Source organism: Terrapene carolina, unplaced genomic scaffold, assembly GCF_002925995.2.
Source record: "Terrapene carolina triunguis isolate 2854851 unplaced genomic scaffold, T_m_triunguis-2.0 Scaffold85, whole genome shotgun sequence".
Lineage (NCBI taxonomy): Eukaryota > Metazoa > Chordata > Testudines > Emydidae > Terrapene > Terrapene triunguis.
Genome location: NW_020664436.1, coordinates 63,336,161 through 63,359,704, shown reverse-complemented (window position 1 = coordinate 63,359,704; position 23,544 = coordinate 63,336,161). Strand labels below are relative to the sequence as shown.

At 43.0% G+C, this 23,544-nt stretch overlaps 1 protein-coding gene across 1 annotated transcript in view; it reads left to right on the top strand.

The window, feature by feature from the left end:
* The window catches only part of DCBLD1 (discoidin, CUB and LCCL domain containing 1), a 74,898-nt gene that overhangs the window by 44,149 nt on the left and 7,205 nt on the right, over nucleotides 1–23,544 (top strand). Inside the window, exons 3-11 of the mRNA XM_026649560.2 lie at nucleotides 2,092–2,229; nucleotides 4,047–4,098; nucleotides 4,936–5,008; nucleotides 7,131–7,264; nucleotides 12,168–12,208; nucleotides 12,686–12,901; nucleotides 16,223–16,347; nucleotides 21,709–21,856; nucleotides 21,949–22,065. Coding sequence (XP_026505345.1) covers nucleotides 2,092–2,229; nucleotides 4,047–4,098; nucleotides 4,936–5,008; nucleotides 7,131–7,264; nucleotides 12,168–12,208; nucleotides 12,686–12,901; nucleotides 16,223–16,347; nucleotides 21,709–21,856; nucleotides 21,949–22,065 — 1,044 coding nt within the window. The remainder of the gene's footprint in view (nucleotides 1–2,091; nucleotides 2,230–4,046; nucleotides 4,099–4,935; nucleotides 5,009–7,130; nucleotides 7,265–12,167; nucleotides 12,209–12,685; nucleotides 12,902–16,222; nucleotides 16,348–21,708; nucleotides 21,857–21,948; nucleotides 22,066–23,544) is intronic.

Sequence of the window (23,544 nt, the reverse complement as noted above, 5' to 3'; positions counted from 1 at the left end):
GGTCCGATTCAGGGCTGCCTTGAAGCCGCTGGCCCTGGAAGCCCATGCTACCCAGCAACCCACCAGACAGGTTTCGGATACAAAAGTTCGTCAAACCCACCGTGTTTCCATGAAACACGTTGGGTTTTACAAATTGGCATTTTTCACCAAACCCTGGAAATTTTCTGCCCAGTTCTAATCCTAACTGCTGCTTCCTTTTCTTTTACTGCTGTGCATACCTGATTTTGCCTTATATGTTATAAGCCTAGAGCCAGCCTTAGTCTTTCTTAGGGAGCTTAAACAATTTTTTTCCTCCCTGTCCTGTATATAACTGACTTCTGATCGTGCCACTGTGCACAAGGCTGGCCTGAGAATGTTGTGGAGTGGGATCTTTGGGGGAACTGCAGGCAAAGTGTAGCCCACTGAATTTGTTCTGTGGCTGTGATTTCATGGATCCCAAAGGTCATGGCCTCCACCATTGCAGGCACATAGGATTTAATAACCCTGATCTTTAGGAAAAATCTGTAACAAACTTTCATCCCTCATGATTGTTTTATGTTCTCAAGGCCATTGTCACAAAGGAACAGCACTAGAAATTTAGTTTACTAACAAAACAAAAAGCGGAGATTAGCATTGCGTCTTCCACATGTCCCAGATCAGCTGTGTAGGCTCCAAAGTCCTGGTTTATATACTAGACCCTTTTCTTCTACCAGCTTCCCTTTCCCTGAACGTGATGCAGTTCTCTCGGTTACATAACCAAAAGGGACCAATCTTAATTTCCTTGCTTCATTCAGCAGCGACTCCCTTCTGGATGGTTAATGGGTAGGGTTTGGTGTTTTTTAAAGGAAATTCTGTCCAGTCCTCCTCTACCACATGCTAATGACCACTATACTGTTTTCAAGGGCATGGTCTTGGGAGGGAGAGGCAGACGGGTTATAGTCATGGTTGAGAGACTCCTTAGGGCTTCGGCAGGGACACACAAAACCTAATTTCCCCCAGCAGAGAGATGCTGACTTGAAAAATATATAGCCTCTATAGGGCAAATGTTTTTTAATAGAAGTCTCTTTGTGAACTTACATACAACATCTTACTGGAGAGTAAGTATTACACATCCTCATAAATGAAGACTAATGGGTATAAACTATCTCCTAGTTTATGGGGCATCTGTGGTTGAGGGGAGGCCAGAGACTGAGTTACTTCTTGGTACTCTTCCTACTTATTTTCAGTAGGAAAGAGCAGGGAGCAGTAGGAAAGAGCAGGGGGCAGTGTCCAAGTCAAAGACATTTTCTTTATGGGAAAGGAGGAGGGTCCTGAAGAAAATAGAATAGGTGCCAATAATCCCAGGTTGACCTCTCTGTCACAGGGAAATACTGTGCCAGCCAGTATCCTGGGATATTGTAGCTATCAGCAATAAAACTCCTATCTACTTCAATGGGAGCATGAAGGCTACCCTTTTTATTTAAAGATTGTAAAATAAACTTGCATTGTCTACTTAAAAATCCCTTCAAGGCTTTCTTGTTTTAGGATGTTTTTTAAGACTGAGAGAGAAAAAGATTCAGTGATTGGTATAAAAATAAATTGTTTTTGAATATTTGATACTGTAAGTGGTGCTGGCGTGTTTCACTGTTCTACTCATGCTACTTGTTTTCTTTTAAGAACATGCATGCTTTTTGTTTTTAAGTTGCAGTCATAGCTAAAGTTTCCTGACCTATGTATCTAGATAGGTTATCTTGTAGACTCTGCATAGATGCCTTGGATTGCCTTTAAATAGTCCACTCTTTCCTTAATGGGGTTACTGCTGTTTAAAAATCTTATACTTCAAAGGCCAAAGAGCATCAATTATCCATTTGAGGCTAAAAAACTGTGAGAAATTTAAATGCCAGAGTTTTCACTGTACTTACAGGATTGGATTCTTGCCATTTTGTGTTACAGTAACTTCAGGTTTCAGACCCACAAAGGTCTCAATCCAAACATCTGAAGTAAACATTTGTAATCATACTTCAAGAGGAGGAGTTTATTGTGAAATTCCTTAGTTATCACAAGACTACCTATTCCCTATTTTATTTTTGTCATCTAAAGCTTTTGAAATCTTATTATTTTTTCTGCATTTAGGACCATACTGTGGCAATATGATGCCTGGTCCTAAAGAAATTATCTTGGATACTAATGAAGCAACTATTCGCTTTGAGAGTGGGTCCCATGTATCCGGACGGGGCTTTCTGTTATCCTATGCCAGTAGTGATCATCCAGGTATAGTAATGAGTCCAAAAAGCAAATGTCTGTATGAATTAAAGAGAGAAAACTTGAGGGTACAGATGAACATGCTGCTAATATTCATAAAGCCCAATCTCTGGGTGCCCAGTATTACCAGGGAACTTAGCTACTTTAACCATAATTTTGATATATATATCTTTTTAATACAGTGTACACAAGTACTCCTGGGGGAATTCTGTGCCACCGCGCATGTGCAGAATTTGTGTCCCCCGCAGATTTCTTTACTTTTCCACTTTGACTTTCTAATGGGAAAGCAACGGGAAGCTACAAGAGTGGTAATGCGACCCTCCCCAGCAGTTTTGGGTACCCAGCAGCCGGCAGAGAGAGAAATCACTGTGGGGCAGGGAGCGGGACTGGGGAAGACCCGGCTGGTGGCTCCTATTCAGCTGCTAGTCCTGGCTGGGCTGAGCAGGATGGGACTTCCTCTTCCCCCTGCACAGCATCTGGGCCCGTGTCAGACCCACCCCCAGATTTCTTCCCCAACTATAGGAAGCTCTGCAAACTCCCCCCGCTCCCCTTCCTGCACCCATCGCTCCTCAGCTGCTGGGGGAGGGATCACTGTACAGAGAGCTGCGCCCCCCGATCCGCCCAACCCCTGTGCATCCAGACCCCCTCACACACAGACCCTCCCTGGCGAGCCCCACTCCCCCTGCATCTGGACCACCCCAACGAGCCACCCGGATCCCCACCCTACCGAGCCCCAACCAGCTGCGCCTGGATCCCCGCCCCACTCCCCAAGCATCTGGACACCACCACCACCCCGAGCTCTCCACACCCAGACCCCCTTGCTGAGCTCTATCCTCCCTACACCCAGACCCCTTCCTGCTGAGCCCCACCCACCTTCACCTGGACCCCCTGCAGAGTCCCATTACTGTTGCACTCAGAACCCCCGCTTTCCCCCCCCAAAACAGGCTCCTGTGCATCCAGATCCTCCCCGCCCCCCATACACACACGGATCACCACTGAGTCGCCTGCATCCAGATTACCTGACACAGAACCCTCTCAACCCACACCTGGATCCCCCCACGCTAAGTGGCTCCACACTTGGATCCTGCTTTGCTGAGCCTGCCCACCCACACCTGGTACAGAGGGGCAAGGCCCTGGGGTGTTTCTGGGCAGGCCCGGTCCTTGCACTGTGTCAGGGTTCGGTGCAGCCTCACTGCTGAGTCCATGACCCGGGGGAGAGCTGCCCAGTGATCTCCCACCTCCATGTAGCCAGTGGCCTGTGCTCCCCAATGCCATGCTGGAGCCTACACATTTATTTGACAAATAAAATCTGCAGAATTTTTGAATTTTTGGCACAGAATGCCCTCAGGAGTAACACAAGGGACAGTTATAGAGTAGTAATGCATGCACACAGAGCAGCCATTGAAGTCCTACATGGACTGTTTGCGGGATAGGGCTCATCTGAGCAGAAATGAGTGTATTCTCATTAAAGTCCTATTAAAAGAGACTTCAGGCTCAGATATTTATCACATGGTGATGATGTATCAGGTTGTTGAAGACTAACATTTAACACCAACACCTGATGATGTGATAGTCTCACTGTGCAGTTTACTTTTAATGGTAGCAGACAATCTGATTTATGTGTGAGATCAGGGGCAAGAGGGGAAGGGAAGGTGGGAGGATATCATAGCTGTTTCGTTCCCGCTAATAAAAATGTCAACTATCAAGATGTAAATGTATAAATAATATCTGGAGACTTTTTAAAATATAATTTCATGTTTAGCCAAGTTTTCTCTACACTTTTATACTCTGCAGTCAGGAATGACTAGTTGTAATATTTTTAACAGATCTAATCACATGTTTGGAGAGAGCAAACCATCACGTGAAGAACGAATACAGGTAAATATGAGTGCAACGCTATGCTTTGCAGTTGTCTCGCTGTGTCTTGTTTGACCTATTCATTGTTGTATCTGGATAAAGTATCTTGTTTGCTGCTTGTAATGTGCTGAAAAGCCGAGCGTTTGCCACAGGAATGTGTTTTCTTGAGAAGTTAGTTTCTTTTCAGTATAATACTGTAATTATCTGTGGCTTATTTGTGAGTAGCAGAAGAGTCATCTCCCCGAGACTTCAGTTTCCAGGACAGACAAGGGGATGCTGCTACAGTGCTCAAACTTTCTTGATTTGTGGCATAAGTGGGCAGTGCCAGGGTAAACTAAAAATACAGAGCTTGACCTTTGGAGGTACTAAAAGCTCTGAACTTCCATTGATGCCACTGGGAGTTGAGGGCAATAAGTAACTTCCAGGATCATACCCAAGGTATGTTAAAATTGTTTCTAGGTTAGTTTCTTGAGTCAGTGATCCTGGCAATAGGTTTTGAAATCGTAATGGAACACAAACCAATTTTTACTGTGCTCACGAACAATATTGGGCATATTTTTCTTATCTGAGTTGCTTGGAAAGTGTGTTACCTTGTGTAATAATATTTCCAGAACAAGCAGAACTAACAAAAAAATGCACTTAAATGATTACTATTTTGGCTCTCTGTGTGTCCTACTATATGCAGTAAGCTAATGAACTTGAGTCTGAGAACAAATTTGCCTTTTAAAAACATGCTAATTTATGCTCAGCTAGAACACATTTCTAAAAATATTTCTTGGTTTGTTGGCATTTTGTGTGTGTGTGTGTGGCAGGCATTACAATCCATGTTTTAAATACACTTCTATTCTTTTACTGCAGCAGATACTGTCCTGCTGGTTGCAGAGACATAGCAGGTGATATTTCTGGGAATATAGTGGAAGGATACAGAGATGTAAGTATGAAGAGTAAAGCGTGGGCTTTAGAAAGATGGAATACAAAGGCAGTTGCTAGGGTTGCCAGATCTCTGGTTTTCGACCCAAAAGTCTGGTCAAAAAGGGGACTTGTCAGTAGATCTGATCGGACACTGTCCAGACACCCAAAGTCCCATTATTGCGGGTGGGGGAGGCGGGAAGGCACCAGGTAATCACACACGTCAGACCCTACTCGGCCGGGGCCACCTCCTAACCTGCATTCAGTAGCTGCAGCTCCTAGCCCAGCTCCGCAGGTGAGTCCCTCCTGATGTAGGGAGTGGGGAGGAGAGGGGAAAAGCAGCGAGTGACAGGGGAAGGCAGGAGGAGGAGCAAATGATGGGAGGGCCTTGGGGGAGGGGGCGGGGCTTTGGGGAAAGAGTCACTCCTGCTCGAGTGTCCAGTTTTTAAATATTACAAAGTTGTCAACCCTAAAAAATTCATGGTTATTTAGCACAACAAGCAAAAATGTCATTCATTTTTAGCTCTGTTAGTAATCCCATTCACTGGCACCTTTACTTACTTACATTTTACCAAACAAGCCAACCACCCATTTATGAGCAAGAAACATGTAAGTCACTCAGACAACCATGCACTGGAAAGATACTTTGGCTTCTAGCTACTGTGGTTTTTGTTCTCCCTCTCTCCTTTTTTGTCCGCTAAGTGGTACTGGTTGACATGTTAAACTATTCCTACAATCTCAGGATTCCCTCTCTCTCTTTTGAGAATCCAGTGCACCCCAATTCCAGATCTCAGTTACTCCCTGAACAGAGCTTTACCTGCTTATCACAGATCTTTCCATTTTTTTAAGTCCGTCCTCCTAGGGGAAAAATCAGTTTAGTTAGAATTGGATTTTGACACCAATTCTACTTCATTTCAGAGTGATTTCCTGGGATATCTCATGTTTCCTAAACTTGTCCCATTGAGAATTACCAGTGTCTTAAATTATTGAATTTGTGGCACCTTATTGACTTCAATGGATTGCGATCAAGCCTTATATTAGCAGTTCTTTGTTTAAAGAAGAAAGTGGCCTGAGTGGTTCGCTTATGCCTGTATTATACCACACCCTGCTTTGACCACCGGCTGCCCCACAGTTCTAGAATAGAATCCCTAGATTCCTATGACCTCTTTCTAGCATCTCTACGTTTATCTACATAAAGTTCCACTTTTCTTCATCACAAATGGAGTAATAATTGAGTTTTAAATGCCAGTGCATGTCCTCAAACAGCTTACTGATTGTTCAGCCCCTCTGTCTTGGAGAATTATAGGGAAATTGGCTGAAATAACAAGGAAATTCTACATACAACTTGTATCAAAGGGCGCTCTGCTTACCACACCTGATGATTAGAAGTGAAAAGCAACAAACGGCAGGGCCTCACTCAGGCCTTGTCTACACTAAGGAAAGTTTGCAGAATTTTCCCATCGCTGCTAACAGTTTCTCAGTTTTAATGGTGCTAGAAACATTGAAAGCTGTAGTGTAGGCCAGCTGCTGGCATTTTAAGTACAGTGCCATCTAACTCTGCTTAAAGTGGACATAGTTGACGAGGTCCTTAAAATGCTAGTGGCAGCTAGTCGACAGTAGAGCTTCTAATGTTGCTAAAAATGGTGAAACTGAACTATGTTATCAGCAATGGGAAATTTTTGCCAAAAATGTAGACAAGGCCTCAGTTCTTCACCCTGCACAAAGTAATAAGTGTGTCTGGCTTCAGCAGAATAAGCGAATCCATGAAGTAGTTTTACATTAATTTTATCCAGCAAATAGCAGTGATCGTACCTTTTTAAATGACTTCTGCTGGGGGGAGGCATGTGGGAGGGTTGTGTTAGGTGGTGATTCTGGAGCACTTTCCCTACAAGCAAATCAGGGTGTGTGTGTGTGTTTGTTTGTTTAATAAGCATTTGTTTTTTGGGAAGAGTTTTAAACATAACCTGTAGAAAAAAAAAAATACTGTACTTTCCTTCTTTATATTCACCGTAAGTCTTCAGAGGATTTTATGATTTTGAAGATCTGTGATTTCTTATGAGAGAGGTAATGGTGGGTTGAGCTTGAAAGTTTTAGTAACTTGCCAAATTTAACCTTTTGTTTGAGTTCTGGTTTCTGCATTCCAGACCTCCTTATTGTGCAAATCAGCCATACACGCAGGTGTTGTTGCAGATGAGCTGGGTGGCCAGATCAATGTGATTCAGCAGAAAGGAGTAAGTCGATACAAAGGCATCCTGGCCAATGGCATCCTTTCACAGGAGTAAGTGTCACAGTAGTTTGTCTTTTTATTCTGTGTTTGAAAGCAACCCTGGAGGCATAATTAACCCACCACATCAGAGAGGGAACAGATGGGACACTGTCAGCTCTTCCTCTTTCAGAAGAGAAAAAAATTGGAAGTGTTTAAGTGTTTCTCACTTAATAGTTGACCTTTGGAAGATTAATGTAATACACAATGTCATTTGGTTTGCTGACACTTAATTAAAATGGCATTAGTTTTGGGACACAGAGACATAGTGTCTCAAGTCATTGGTGCATTAATGACTAGAAATTTTAGATTGTGCTGCTCTTTCTCTCTTTTCACATATTTATCAAACCACCTGGTTCGCAAATACACAAGGTTTTTGGTGTTCTGCAGACAAAATCATACCTTTTAAATAGTCACTATGTTAAAAAAGCAATGATGAACTAATGGAAAAACCTCAAAAACATTAAAATAATAGGCTTGAAGGAATAAATAGCAGTGCTGAGAAGTGGGGGAGTTTAATGAGAACTTTAAATACATTCACAAGCTTTTTGTAGCACTGTTTAAGATTACTAGAGCTACCATTTATCTGCTGCCCCTAATTGTATTACACCTGAGGCAAAAATAAAACCTCTTAAAATATCTAACTGTGCAGTGAGCACTTCCAGCAATTGTCTGTGTCACTCAGGAAGATTATTAATATTTTTAATTTTAAAATATCAGGAATATGGGTGAGGTGTTTATTGGTGGGGAGGGAAGCCCTCTCTCCCAAGCATTCTAGCAGGCTGAGTGCCTGGGAGAATATTTTTTCTTCACCCATAGTTTCCCGCTCCCCCTAGTTTTTTTTTCCAAGCCCTCCTGACATCATGTGATCACCCAGTCAAACCATTTCTTTGTGAGCAGTACTAAGAATATTCACAAAGGTGAAATCTGGAATCTATTGAAGTTAATGGCAAAACTCCTGTTGACTAGGATTTCACCCAAAATGTATCAGGGTTATAAACTCCTGTGCTTCCAGGCATAAGTCAGCCACTAACTGCATGGGGACCGAAGATTAGAAAAAACTTCCCTCATGAGCATGTTATTTCGTAACTGTCCATTATGAGGTATGCCACCCAGCCCTTAAGTATCTGGTACTTGCTGTTGTTGGGATCAAGATACAGGATTAGATTGACCACTGATCGTAGAACTAAATTGGGAGGTGAGAGGGGAATAATTTCATCGTATTTCAAAATATGAGTGAAGTGAGTGTTTGCCAGAAAGATAAAAGACAAAATTAGTAGGAAAACACACTGTATCTGTATTTCAAGTTTTTAAAAGGGTTTCGTAATATGTATTTCAAACACTGAATAGCTATTCTGTTCTCGGAACACATGCACGATAACTAAAACGCCTCAGAACTGTCAGCGCTGGAAAGGATAACTCTTTGGCACCTAAACAATAGTATTTTATGAGTTTTAAATACTCCTTTAAATAAAGGCTTTCTATACTTTTTTAAAATCTCATTTACAGTGGATTTCAGTATTAAAGATTTATTTCATTTAGTGACTCTAACTGAAGTTGATCTCATCAAAAGCTACTTCTGCTTGTGTGCATTGAGCCCGTAAATGTGTCTGTATTATAATTTGATGGTTAAGTTATGAATTGCTCACTTACCAGCTCCCCAGAACTGACCTTGGCCTCTATGGCTTCATTTTTTATGCTCTGTTATCTGTGATTTGTAGTTTCCATGATCTATGTGTGGATCTAGACACATGTATTGTCTAATGAAGATATAGTGGCCATGGCTCAGATTTATCAGGCATTTCTGACATCTTAAGTGCAAATGTATCAGCTTTTACTTTGTCACCCAAGCTTGCCTATGAGTAAGGCCCTTTGTCTTCAGTTTTTACTGAATTCCTCCCTCCCCCCCCCCCCCCCCCCCCCCAATTTGCAGATTTTGAAAAAAGCAAGTGTGTTGGGTTTTACTGATTTTTTTAACCTGAATTTTGCAAGTGCTGGAATTCCCCAGACCTGGCTCCCTTCTTGAAGTCCCTGCTGGATGGCACAGTGTGCCTATGCAGAGAAGGGTAACTACCATTGGCAGCTACTGCTGCTGCACTGTGGAGGAGCAAGATGGGTAGGGAGCCAGGTTCCAGCCCAAGACTGCTGCAGCAACAGGCCCCACAGGAAATAGGGTTCCTATCACCTCCTGCCAACCCACTGCCTCTGGTGACTACCAGGCACCCTCCCGTCCCACACCCAGAGGCCTTTCATGTTTGGTTTTTACAGATTTTTCACCCACTGCTAATTTAAAAAAATAAAATAAATGCTGATAAATTCCCCGGAAATGTTTAAACAAAATAAAAAACAAAAACAAAGGGCTCTTACCTGTGAGGGACTCTGAGCATGCAAGAGTATTTTTCTGTCTTTGAAAATAGAGATAATTGTTTAGGAATTGTACAGATTAAGGTTAAGGTTTGGGTTTAAACAGCATTGTTTACAAAATCTCCTTGAGGTGGACTCTACTATTAAAGTCCTCTTTTGAATGTAAACGTAGTGCAACAGAGAATCTTTCTTTGCACAAGTATCATCACAAGAGCCTTATAGCTCTCACTATCTGCTCAACAGAACTCTTAAGATTAATAAGGAAATGAGGAGCTTTATAGTAGTGTGCCTTACTGACTGTTACATTATGTGAGAAAGTGAATGTTATGTGAGAAATGCCACCTATCACAATATGAAAATGATGATTTACAGTAATTGGATTAGCCCATTTTTAATGACCTGCAAACTGTAAAAGCTTCTTAAACTTAAAAACATTTTAGAAATTGTAACCTTCCCTCTTTTAGCTAAAGTTAGAGGCATTTCTTTTAGACGGAATTTCAGTGCCTTTCTTTGATGCAAAAAAGAAAAAAAAAAGACTTTGTAAGAGATACCTTTGTAAACATTGCTCAAGGAGTATTATAATTCATTGATTTGATAGGCTTTGTGAGCCATGCTTTTGACAGTGGACCACTTTGTATTTAATAAATAAGCAAACATGCTTTTGCCTTACATATGCTTTTGGATGTAATGTAAAATTCTGACATAGAGCATACAGGGCCCATCTGTGAGAAATGCCCTAGAGGACTACTAGTTGCACTTGCTGCTTTGACTCACCTGAACCCCCAAATAAATCAACTCCCTCTGTACAGTCTCTATTTCTGAAAGTCTTGGTTTTTCTTTAATCACCAATATTCCCTATCTAGAAAGTGGTGAAGGGAAGTGGTACTTTGACTGGTCTTCTCATGTGGCCACCCGTCCCTTTCTATTCCCAGTTTGCTATAGCTTGGTTCTCAAAATATTTAATTCTGTGGGCCACTATTAGCCCGCAGACTAGAGTTGAGGACAAACTGTCCTGGATGACCGTGAAAAAGCAACCTGGAGGGGAGTTCCTTTGTCATTTAAGTACAGAAGTTACTTTAAAGCATAACATTCTCGCAAAGATTTTCCAAGGGGACTAGAGCAGTCCTCAAACTGTGGGGTTCACCCCCCTAAAGGGGTGCAGAGGAACATTTGGGGGGCGCTGGGCATGGTCAGGGAGGGAGCTCCCCAGCTCCACTCTGCCCCCTGCTCCACCCCCAGCCCTGCTCCATCCCCTGCTCCAGCCCCACTCCGCCCTCAGCCCAACTCTGCCCCCAAGCCAGCCTTTAGCCTCAGCTCGTCCCCCATCCCCAGTTCACCCCCCAGCTCTGCCTTCAGCCCAAGCTCCTCTGCTGAGCCAACTGTGCATTAATGGAGGGGGAGCGCGGACAGATTCCATTACTGGTGGGGAGGGGCGACAGGAAGTGTTTGGGCACCACTGTACTACTCATTTTTGGGTGCCTAACTGGCAAAATCCTGAAGGGAATAGATTTTCAGGAAGCCCAAGCACCCATCCCTCTGAACATCAGGCCCCTTTAAGATACATTTTGATGGGCACCCATAATCCGTAGTCACTTTTTAAAATCTTTGCTACTTTACTGTTCTGCACTATTATGTGAGGTTTTGTGGAGTGAGGCAGGATTATTTTTTGTTTAATGTCCTATATTAAAATAACTCCATGGGTGGGGGAAGTGGGGAGAGAAGACAAAAAATGTGGCCCTGTCTTCAGAGACAAAAGAGACATTTTTAAAACTTTAGTTGAACTTGATTATGGCAAAGCCATGCTATAACCAGATTAAAACTTCTTTTTTTAGCCCTGTTAGAGAATGAGTGTTTCTTTTTAACCCGTTTGTGGTATCATTTGGCCACATTTAAAGACCAGACTAAAGTGTGATTCAGTTAACACTAAGTTTAACTAACTGGGTCTGATTATCCTTGCACTTAAATTGGATTTACACCAGTGTAACTCCATTGATTTCAGTTGAGTTATTCTTGGTTTACATTCGTGTGAGAGGAAAATTGGGCTCATTGTTTGAGCAGTGCATGGTGGCTAGATACAGAGCTCCTGTTAACTTGGCATTTTGGCACTTTGTGATGGTTTTGGTGGCTTTTCCGTTGCTTTAGTGGCTTTTCAGTAGCAAATGGGGAAATTGGGTTAGCATAAAAGTGCCCCAAAGTAGCATAGGTTCTGCATAGTGGAGATGCTTAAGGGGAAATGTGTTTTGAGGATGATAGTCTGGGTTGGGGGAGAGGTGAATCATTTCAAAGAATTTGTATATGCCAGAACCTGTAAAGGATGGTCTGAGTTTTGTCATTGAGAGACCATGGCAAAAACAGGAGTGCCCTGACAAGAGGTGGAGGAATAGCAAGAAGATGTTGAAGATTGTCTATCTGGTCTGAGAGATTATGTTAGATACAGAATACTCTCACCCCAAAGTGAATATACTGATCTTGGGCTAGTTTGTATGAGCAGCTCCTGACATATTCAATAACTCTTTTTTTTGTCATTCCCCCCCCCCCCTTTGTTTTCTTATAGCGGCTCACTCTCAGACAAGCGGTTTGTGTTTACCTCAAATGGTAAGAAAAATACTTTTATTTTAGATATTCAAGTCTTGACTTGCAATTTTTTTCCCGGTAAAAGCTAAAATAACCTGAAAAATGTCAAACTACCTATAATGTGGTGGCTTTGAGGATGCCGGTGTATTACAACTATAGCTTGTGATTGGGGAAAAGAAAAAGCCAGGAATCATTCAAATACATGTGGTTGAGAAGCAGCTGCCATGATGTTGTGATAATATTACATCTGTGGTGCTGGTACATGAATGGAGTTCCACTTTCATTCTCAGGGAGGTGGGACTGAGGCTGGCTGAAGGAGAGGGACCATAGTAATCTGATATTGGATTGCCTGCTGCAAACATTATGCCTAATGGATATAGGGAGAAACAGCAGGGTGAAGAATTATATGAGCTGGTTGTTGTGGGTGACCTTGCTGGGATATGCTGGGAAAATGCAAATTCTCTCTTCCATCTCTCTCTGTATTGGAATTCCTTCTAGGCTGCAATAAATCCTTGAGTTTGGGAGATGGATTCATCCCCAACAGCCATATTACAGCATCGTCCTCTTGGGAAGAGACCAGTGAAATTGGGGAAAGTGTTCAGTGGTCTCCTGACAAGGCCTGGCTTCAAGTCCAAGGGATTTCATGGGCTTCCAACCATAGCAGCCACCGGGAGTGGTTGGAAATAGACTTGGGAGAGAAAAAGAGAATAACGGGTAAGTTACCTACTGAATAACATGGCTGGTTCCCAAGCCTGAGGCTTAAGTTCTTCTTCAAGTGATGTTCCTGTGGATGCTCCATTTTAGGTGTTTTTGCATCCCTGTGCTCTTAATCAGAGATTTATGGTAGCAGTGCCCGGTTGGGTCACATGCATGGTCCCCGTCTCGCACTGCTTCAGGCGGTTCACTAGCGCTGTGTAACCAACCCTCCCTCAGTTCCTTCTCTACCGCCTTTGGCTACGAGTCAGAGCATTCAGCAGCACCTCAGAGCTCAGCTAAAATAATATACCCAAGTTAGTTCTAGTTTTATTATATATTGTCAGCCCTTTTTCGTTTTTGTCCCCATTAATTCCCCCCCCCCCCCAAAATCCTAATTTGTTTTCCTGATTAGAAGTAGGTTTTTGTTGAACCATTATTGCCAGTTCTCCCCTCAGGGGAGGGTGAAACTCTCCCTTCAGGGGCATGCCCGGTTCTCTGGGCTTTAAATGCTGCCTCACCTATAGGCTATCGATTCCAGTGTCAGACAGGCACGCTCAGTGTGTCCGCTGCCTTGGCGAGACACGTGTTCTTCAAAAGTGTCCGCACTGCCTTAAGCGAACAGCCAGGATCAGGAAAGCCAGGGACTTGCAGCTAAAGCTGCTCCTAAAGGAGAAGTCCCGCAGGCCAGCATCTGAGCCAGAAGCCAGGACTCCCCCAGGACAGAAGTCCCCTACTGCAGCCTCTGACAGAGGCACTACTTCTAAGTAGTAGATGCCACCATCAGTACCAAGAGTCAATTCTTATACAAAAGGATTTGGCAGTCTCCTCAATGCCTGAGTCACCTATCCTCAGCACTGACATTACTCTGACTCGCTCAGTACCAAATCACCCTTCTACTCCATCTCACCCAGCTCCCGCTCTTTCGAGCGACAAGGATAATGTCGATGGTGGAGAGATTTATTCCCACCACTCTTCTCCCATCCGCAGTACGGCAGGACATGCCTCCACACTGCACACAAAGAATCCCAATGGTACGGGTACCCATGGATGGCACCCATGCCACCTCCACCACAGTGGCTGTGTTGGACACAAGGGATGGCGCATCCCACTTACCACCACAAACCTCCCAGGGAGAGCACACATCCATCACCTGCACTGTCGGTAACAGGACCGTCTCAGCCCCCTGAGGACATTCTAGCAGAACAGGATGAACCCTCTGACCTGGACATTGAACCCACCCTTCACTTTTCTTCTTCTCCTGATGACAGCATCGTGTGCCCCCCTCCCCCCCCCCAAACGCTAGGGATGACTTTAACAGTTTCAAGACCTCAATAGGAGGGTTGCCAGCTCCTTGGACATCTCTCTAGAAGAAGTTCAGGAAACGCAACACAAGCTTTTTGACATTTGACACACATCTACCTCCTCTAAAGTTGCCCTACCCATGAATGATGCCATCATGGAACTGGTTAGGCAAATTTGGCAGACCCCAGCAACAATTCCACCAACTTATAAGACATCTGACAAAAAATATTATGTGCTATCAAAGGGCACAGAGTTCCTCTTTTCCTATCTCACACCAAATTCCTTGGTTGTGGATGCAGTTAACAAACAGGGTAGACAGCAATTCCTGAGTAGGGAATACAGGAACACAGGTTTGGGCTGAGCTATCTTTTATGCCTTCTGACATATCAATTATCTGTAAACATTACTTTGTAGACATTCTACAATGTATTCACACAGTCAGCAATAGAGCTTGGCTGTTGTGTCCTGATCAACCTGTAAATGGCTCTTTAGGGTCTATTTATGATGAACTCCCTGTATCAATAAATGACTGTCTAAGCCTGGTCACTGAAACAATGGTATGTTCACATGAAAGGCGCTCCTGTTGCGAGCTCCTTGCATTGTCTAAAATATATAAATTAGTCACTTGTATATGGATAAAGACCCTCGTAATGGACCATAATCTGAGAGATCCATTGCCATTTTTGGGTCAGTAATCTTTTAAAATTCCATGGCATGTATTTACATAAAGAGCATCTTGAAAGTTTCCTAACCATATAATTTAAATCTGTCATGTGAAATCTCTTCCTGCATTGGTGATGGAGTTCTTTTTAAATACGTCTTGCATGTAGCAACAGTGATTGGTTTGACAGTGTAGCCTGGGATTAATCTAAGGTTTAAAGTACACCTTTCACAAAAAACAAGTTCTTTATTTAGGTGATTACTTAGAGTTAATTAAGAAGGTGAAGCACACACGGAAACGTTACGTTTTAGTTAATACAAATATAATTGAAACCGTAGAAAAATCAATACACGTAAATAAAATAAGATTAAGTACAGTAACGTGGTTTCCCACATTACTTACAATTTTACATTGTGCATACTTGTAATCTTATGGAGACCATTAGAACCAAAGATAGAGGAAACAGTGGAGCCCACTACAAGAGGAAATTGCTGGGCCAGGCTTCCTGCCTGGCAGCCCATGCCATTATCCCGGTGTCCCAACTAGAGATGGGTTTGACAACCCTTTCTGCGCCTTTTTTCATTCCATCCACATACATCTGGGAGCATATCTGATCAAGTCTCAGACCCCTATTTATATTTGGTATTCCAGGAGACCAATTTTAGGGTTCTGTTTGTTCATATGTGGTATTCTGGTTGACCATAATTACATTTCCGACAGTTAACCCAATAATTCATGTCAGTCCCTTTCCTAGTAGTTTTGATATGTTAATGTGGTTAGCTTTTATTGCAAAAAGCCCCTAAGATTTTAGCATATGTTCAGTTGGGTTTATCTGTTTATTACATGATGCACTGCTAAACTATTAAAGGATACGTATTGCTAGATTTTATAACCTTAGGTCAAGCATGTATTATTTCATAGCCTTGGTCAAGCACATAATACTCATGCTAACTTATGCCAACTGCCAACTTCTATTAGGTGTCATTCTAAGTCCTTAATGCTTAAAACTATTGCCAAGCCTATTTTTACTACATATGTTTTGGTTCTCCTCCTCCTTACTGGTACAGCTTCAATAACTTCCATTATTACTTCTATAAACATGCTTAGCAAATGGATTATATTTTACCCAAAACTATAGACTTTCCAAGATCAGGTCAGGGGTCCACAACAGAAGCCATGAAATTCATAGTATAAAACTGATTTTCTTCCCCAAACCTGTTGGATTTTTTTGATCTCCAAACTTAGTTTGAGAGGTGAATGAATAGTTTTTAGACAGAACTGTACCTATATTTTTAACACACTTCCTTTTTGAGTTGTGTATGAAAATGTTCCTTTTAAAAAAAGCTAACAAAATATGTTTTTTCTTTTGTTACAAGGGATTAGGACTACAGGATCTACTATGCTGAAGTTTAACTTTTATGTAAAGACCTTTATTATGAACTATAAAAATAACAACTCAAAATGGAGAACTTACAAAGGAATCCTAAGCAATGAAGAAAAGGTAAAGGGGGGGATGGGAACACGAAAGAAAAAATTCTCTAAGATGCTTTGATATTGAAGGAAAGATTTTCACTGTCATGAAAGATTAGGCAGTCTTCATCAGTGTAACTGGATCAATGTAATTTACTGGTGCAGTACGTCTGTGGGCTTAGCTACACACAAAAGTTACCCCAGGTTAAGCAAAGGTGCTATTTCAAACCAATATCGTTAAACTGGTGCAAAAAGGCTGTTTGGCCACTTTTTGCATTAGCTCAAGGAATCGATGTAAACTAAACCAAAATACTTGCTCTTAAGCCAAAATGTCCATGCAAGAGTATACACAAGTTTAACTTAAATTGATTTAAAAACTAAAATGAAAGCAGTGCAGATATCTCATGTAAACAAGGCCTACATTAGAGGGTTGCACTGGTGTAATTACATTGAATTTCCATGTTGGTCTACTCTGAACAAATCCCAAGAGCCTGATCCTGAGTGTACTCTCATTATTTTCAAAGGAACATGTGGGAGCTCAGCATGTTGCAGCACCAGAGCCTAACTGATCATCAGTTCTCATTATACCCAAAATCTTGCTTAGAGGGATCTTTACAGACCCTAAAATTCTGAATCGAGAAAGTGGGTTCTTATTATCTCCATGTATCCTGTAGTTTAAATCATTTGGAGAGAAATTTCGTTTGCACAATGTGGACTTCCTCAGGATTTTTAGGCCTTGGCTACACTTGCAAGTTACAGTGCATTAAATCAGCCCCGGGTGCCATAACTCCTGAGGTATCCACACTGGCAAGGCACTTAGAGTGCCTGGACTCTGCAGCTGGAGCACTCCTGGTAATCCACCTCCACGAGAAGCATAGAGCTTGCTGCGCCCTGGGGTGTCAGCGTGGAGGACATGTTGCATTACTGAGCTGTGATTGGCCTCCGGAAACGTTCCATAATACCCTGAAGTCAAGTGACCACTCTCGTCATTGTTTTGAACTAGGCCGCAGGCATGCGGATATCCCCTTTCAAAGCTCCGTTTCTGACAGCCCTCATGCTTATCTGCTCCAGGACACAAAGCAAACCATTACTGTGGAATGCTCCTGCTGCAAAGGCAAGCGTGTGTGTGTGTGTGTGTGTGTGTGTGTGTGTGTGTGTGTGTGTGTGTGTGTGTGTGTGTGTGTGTGTGTGTGTGTGAGTGAGAGAGAGAGAGAGGTGGGGGGTGGGAGCTGATGTCAGGTTTCCCCCTTTCCCCTGCCGTTGTTTGAACTTACAAGATAGCATGCTGACACACACAGCCCCCCATGCTTTGCAAACCCATTCCGAAGCACGCTGCAGCCACTTGCACACTGGAGTAGCTACCACAATGCACTGCTCTCTGTGGTGTTGCAAGAGCTGCTAATGTGGACATGCTCCATGGTCACAAGGAGCACGGTGTGAACGCACAGTAGCACTTTCCCTGCTGCTGTCTCCAAGGGCTGGTTTAACTCCCGGCACTCTACATCTGCAAGTGTAGCCATGCCCTTAATATTCTACAGCCTCAGTTTTTTGCCTGCAGTGAAAAATTGGTACAGTAACGGCTCTGAACTATGCAAACTAGATATTTAAAGTTTGCAGGTTTGCACTATTCCACAATGATAATTCTTAAAAGTTTAAAAAAATTGACTTGATTGTTTTTAAATTCCTTGTGAATCAAAGTTCCATTAGGGTAAACTTCTAACTGGTTCTACATTACGCCATCATTTTAAAAATCTCATAAGAAACTGTTATATATGATCTTAAACAGAATTAATTGAGCCAGGGCTTCAGGTTTATACACTTTTCATTTAAACAAACTAATAAAAAGGTCCACTTGTAGAATGGGCTGACTGATCAGACAGATTTTGTAAATACAATGAAGAGAACATAGTCAAACAGTTCTTCCTCGAGTAGTGTCCCTATGGGTGCTCCACTCTAGGTGTGCTCATCCCTGTGCAGTTGATCGGAGAACTTAGCAGTGTCCGTTGGGCCCACACCTGCGCGCTCTCTCCTCGTGCTGCGCCATGAGGCTAGCCAGCGAGTGCGGGCTAACCATCCTCAGTTCCTTCTCAACTGCCCCTGGCTAGGGACGGAACCTTTAGCTGTCCGTTAGCTGGTTAGCAGATCGTTAACTTGCTTTTCATTTGAAAATCTTTAGCTTTTAAAAACCTTTTAGCTTTCTTCTGACTCTTTATTTGGCTGTGCCTAAAAGAAGAAAAGACTTTGTTCTTGTGTTGACCCCCAGCAATGGTGAAGGGTATCCCCAGCTCTCCTGGCTTCAAGTGTCGCACTTGCAGTGAGGCGATCCCAGTCATGGACAAGTACTCCCAGTGCATTCGCTGCCTTTGTGAGGGCCGACTGAGATCCCACAAGGACAGAGTGCCACCAGAAAATCATCTCTATGGAGGCAGCTCTCCGACCCCAGCCCTATGGCGGGCGTGAGCCTTCCCATTAACCTTTGACTTCGAAGGATAGTGGGTCGAAGAAACAGTCCAGGGACCCCTCTCACAAGTCAAAAAGAGAGCAGGAAGTCCCCTCAGCGAGCCCAGGAATAGCCGAAAGTGATCACCATCTCGCTTGGTATCCTCTGCGCTGCCAGCACCGAGATCATCTGACACCCATGCCTCACGGCAACCATCGTTGTCTGGTACCGTTGATAGGCCCACGGACTCTTTGGCACAGAGAGAGAATGGCAAACATCCCGGTACGTGAGCTGACGGTACCACCAGTGGCATTGGCCCATCTGGCACTGGAGAGATCAGTATGAGTGAGGTCCCCATCACATGTCTTCCCCTTTAAATTGTGCCCCCCAGTATTGGGAGGCACAAGTCGTGTATGCCTGTGGAGATATCCCTGCACATCAATCTCCTTGAGTTAAGAGCGGTCAGGAACACCTGAACCCATTTCCTCCCACTGATAACCGGATCACATACAGAAGTAGCCTGCATGTTTTATATCAACCTTCAGGGAGGAGCCAGATCACCCTCCTTATGTATAGAGGCCATGAAACTATGGAACTGGTGCATCTCTCACAACATCACCTTGTCTGCGGCTTACCTCCCAGGCACGCAAAACTCGATAGTGGACAAGCCCAGTCACAAATTTCCATATGACCACGAGTGGGAGATGCACCTATCGGTACTTCACAACTTGTTCACACAGTGTGGAACACCGTCCGCAGATCTGTTTGCCATTTACCAGAACAAGAAGTGTCTGCAATACTGTCCCAGGGTGGGGATTGGACAGCACTCGCTGGGCAATGCTGTCCTCCCCCCATGGGACAAGGGCCTTCTTTACCCCTTCCCTCTTCTGCTGAAGGGTCTGCTAAGATAAAGAGGGGACAGAGCTTACATAATTTTGATTGCTCCCACGTGGCCGCGACAGACCTGGTACCCGTACCTGATGCAGCTCGTGATGTGTCCACTGATCTCCATTCCGGCCACTTCACACCCTCTCTCTCAGGACAAAGGGTATACCACACATCCCAACCTGGGGAATCCTCTGCCTCAAAGCATGGCTCCTACGTGGTTCCAGCACCTAGAGCGCTCCTGCTCAAAGGAAGCACAGGAGGTTCTACTGCACAGCAGAAAGTCCTCCATACAATGCACCAACCTGCAGAAATGGTCCAGGTTCCAGATTTGGTGCCAACAAATCTCCCCGGTGTCAGAAACTCTTCCACATATTCTGGAATATTCCTTGACCCTTAAACAATCAGGGTTATCCCTGAGCTCTCTCAGGGTCCACCTGGCAGTTATTACAGTATTTCACCAGCCTGTAGAGAGGTGCTCAGTACTATTGCACCTGACCACTAAAAGGTTCCTTAAGGGAATAACATACCTCTTCCCTCAACCTCGACTTCCTATCCCCTCATAGGACCTAAACCTAGTGCTGAAAGGACTGACTAGGCCCCCCCTTGGAACCTATGGCCACTTTCTTCACTACCATACCAATTGATGAAAACGTCTTTTCTGATTGCAGTTACCTCGGCTAGAAGAATAGGGGAAATAGCAGCTCTGATGGCGTATCCCCCGTACACAGTCCTTTTCCCTGACAAAGGTTACAATTAGGCAGCATCCAAGGTTCATCCCTAAAGTGACCTCTTCGTTTCACATGGATCAGTCTAACCTTCTACCCCAAGCTTCACCGAGACAATAGGGAGGCCATACTCCATACCTTAGACGTTAGGAGAGCCCTTGCATTCTACCTCAATACAACAAAGGCCTTCAGGAAATCCCCTAGACTGTTCCTCTCTATGGCGGAAAGGTGTAAAGGCTCAGCGATATCAGCCCAAAGACTCTCCAAGTGGGTCTCGAATTGCATCAGACAGTGCTATCAAATTCGTAACATGACCCCTCCGGACTCGATCCGTACATGTTCCACGAGATCAATCTCCTCATCTGTCACCTTCCTCAGGAATGTCCCCATCTCAGAGATCTGCAGAGCAGTGACATGGGCCTCAGTCCATACCTTTGCAGAACATTACGCGATCACCAGGGATTCTGCCTCTGATGCCATCTTTGGCTCCACAGTACTGTCATCTGTAACTAACCTGACGCCGAAGTCCCAGCCCTCCCAGGGGGGCACTGCTCAGGAGTCACCTAGAGTGGAGCACCCATAGGGACACTACTTGAAGAAGAAGAAGTTACTCACCCTGTGCAGTAACAATGGTTCGTCGAGATGTGTCCCCTTATAGGTGTTCCACTACCCGCCCTTCTCCCCTCTACTTCTGAGTTCTCACTGATTCTGCGGCAGCGAAGGAACTGAGAATGGTTAGCCAACATGTGCTGGCTAGCCTCATGGCGCAGCATGAGGAGAGACAGCACATGATCAGGCCAAACGGACACTGCTACCAAAGTTCTCCGATGAGCATCACAGGGATGCAGACTCACCTACGGTAGAGCACCCATAAGGGGACACACATCTCGAAGAATCATCATTACTGCACAAGGTGAGTAACTTCTTTTTGGTCACTCATTTAGATTTTGCTGAAGAAAAGAAGTACTGTAGTTTACAAAACATTTTTCATGATTTGATTTCAATAAAAAGTTTTGTTTTGCTTTTGATGCAGGAGGTATTGTTAATTCAAACACAGTAGCGTGCATTAGCACAGTGCTGATCAGAAGATGAAAATAGCTAGTTTTATTTCTTTGTCCACGCTGAATTAAGCACAAAATGTGAACTTTAGCAAAAACTGTAAAGTAAATTTCTTTTAAAATTTACTTCTAATAATCCTAAAGTTACAACACAGTTGAAGATATTTTTGAATGAGTTTTAGGTTGACAAGTGTCCCTCTTTACATTTAAGATGTTCTGTATTTTTAACAACTCACTCTGAAAACACAGCAATTAAAGAGTTTATGTGCTTTAAATTGCAGGTATTCCAAGGCAACTCTAATTATGGGGACGTAGTACGTAATAATTTTATACCTCCTATGGTGGCCCGATACGTGCGGATCATTCCACAGACCTGGCATCAAAGAATAGCATTTAAGGTGGAGCTGATTGGTTGTCGAATAATGCAAGGTAAGTGGCAAGCAATACTTCCAGGAGCCCAGTGAAGCAATGGAATCCCAAAACCCACTACAGCTCCGTTGTTTTTCCTTTTCTTTTTGCAGCTAACAACTCATTTACTCACCCAATGTGGCAAAGACCAAGTCAAAGCACAGGTGTAGCGGTTGGAAAAGAAGACAGAACCATCACAGAACCCATCCCATCAGAAGAAACCAGCTTAGGTAATACTAGAACAGTACGGTCTCTCTAAAATGTGCCATCTTTTTGAGATGTATACTTCCTGTTCTAACAGGCATCTACACTTTGCCAGATCAAATGTTCTCATCTCATCAATGTTCTTTAATGGTTATCTGCAAATGTGAGGGTGAGGGGAGTCCTCTTTGAAGGATAAAGAGAACTTGAAATCCTTAATTTTTTTTAAAACCATATATATATATCAGGTATTACTGATGTTGATTTTATTTTTTTTAACAAAGAACTTTTCTTCCAAATGTTTTTCAAGTATTTGAATTTAATAGATGTTAACAAAAACAAACCCTAAACTCTTAAATAGTCTGAATAAAAATCATTTCCTCTTTCAATCAGGTTTCACTTCCTTGGTTTGTGTGATGTCCTAAATCTACCAGTTTTCTACTTGTCCCTAGAGTCTTTGAGGAAAAGTTGAGTAGACAAGACCTGAATTTCTAATTTAAAGGAAAAATTTAAAAAGTGCAAAAAACACTTAGAAACAGTTTTCAGGTTGTCTTTATCTTTGTGCATCCGAGAGAAGTGACATGGGCATATATTCTTTTTAGTTTGCAGGTCACTCTTAATTTTGACCTGCACTGTCTTGAAACATGGGACTGACTCTGTTTTTTGGAATAAAATAAAACCCACTTGTTCTTACAATAGTGGTTTTGCAGAGGATAACCTGCTAGAGACCTTAGGATCCTTGGATTTCCAGAGGTTCTCTTTTTCTAATATATATATTAATGACACGCACACGCACGCGCACACAAAATAAAGCACCCATTGCTGAAAAGTCGGGTTAGTGCTGTACAAAAAGATATAAATATCCAAACTAAATAATCATAAATTAAGTCACTGACTCAAAAGACCAACCAGAGCAATACACCTTACATTTCACTAACTATGAATAGAAGTCTAAGTGGGTGCTTGGAATTGAGTAAGATTAATATGAATACATTCTAACTGAAAAGCACTTTTGATGCTATTCCAATAAACCCAAAGGTTGACTGAGATAGAGGCACTGTGGGAAAAAATAGTATGTGATCATGTAATTAAAGGCTATACCTTAATGCATACACATAAGGGGGACAAATTAAAATTGCACAGGAAACCTTAATTTTGGCATTTCCTAACATTTGAGTGCTTAATTTTGCAACCTTAATATTCTTATTAGATTTGTGTGTGTAATTTCAAAGTTTTTTCAAAAAGCAAACTGAAAAAACAAATTCTCTCATGTGCTGTCTTGTTGATACCACGTGGTTTATCAGCAGGGATGGAACCTTTAGTTCCACTGCACAGGCTTCTGCCACTGACTCTAATGAAGTAACTGATACCAGTGGGCTCAGACAAGCACTTTGCCAGTGGATTTCAAAGATATTTAATGACAACAGAGGATGGAGAGACTCGGGACTCTTCTTCAATCTTTCCCTGTCCTGTCTTTTCCCCACCCCTGGCTCCTTGTCATGGTCCTA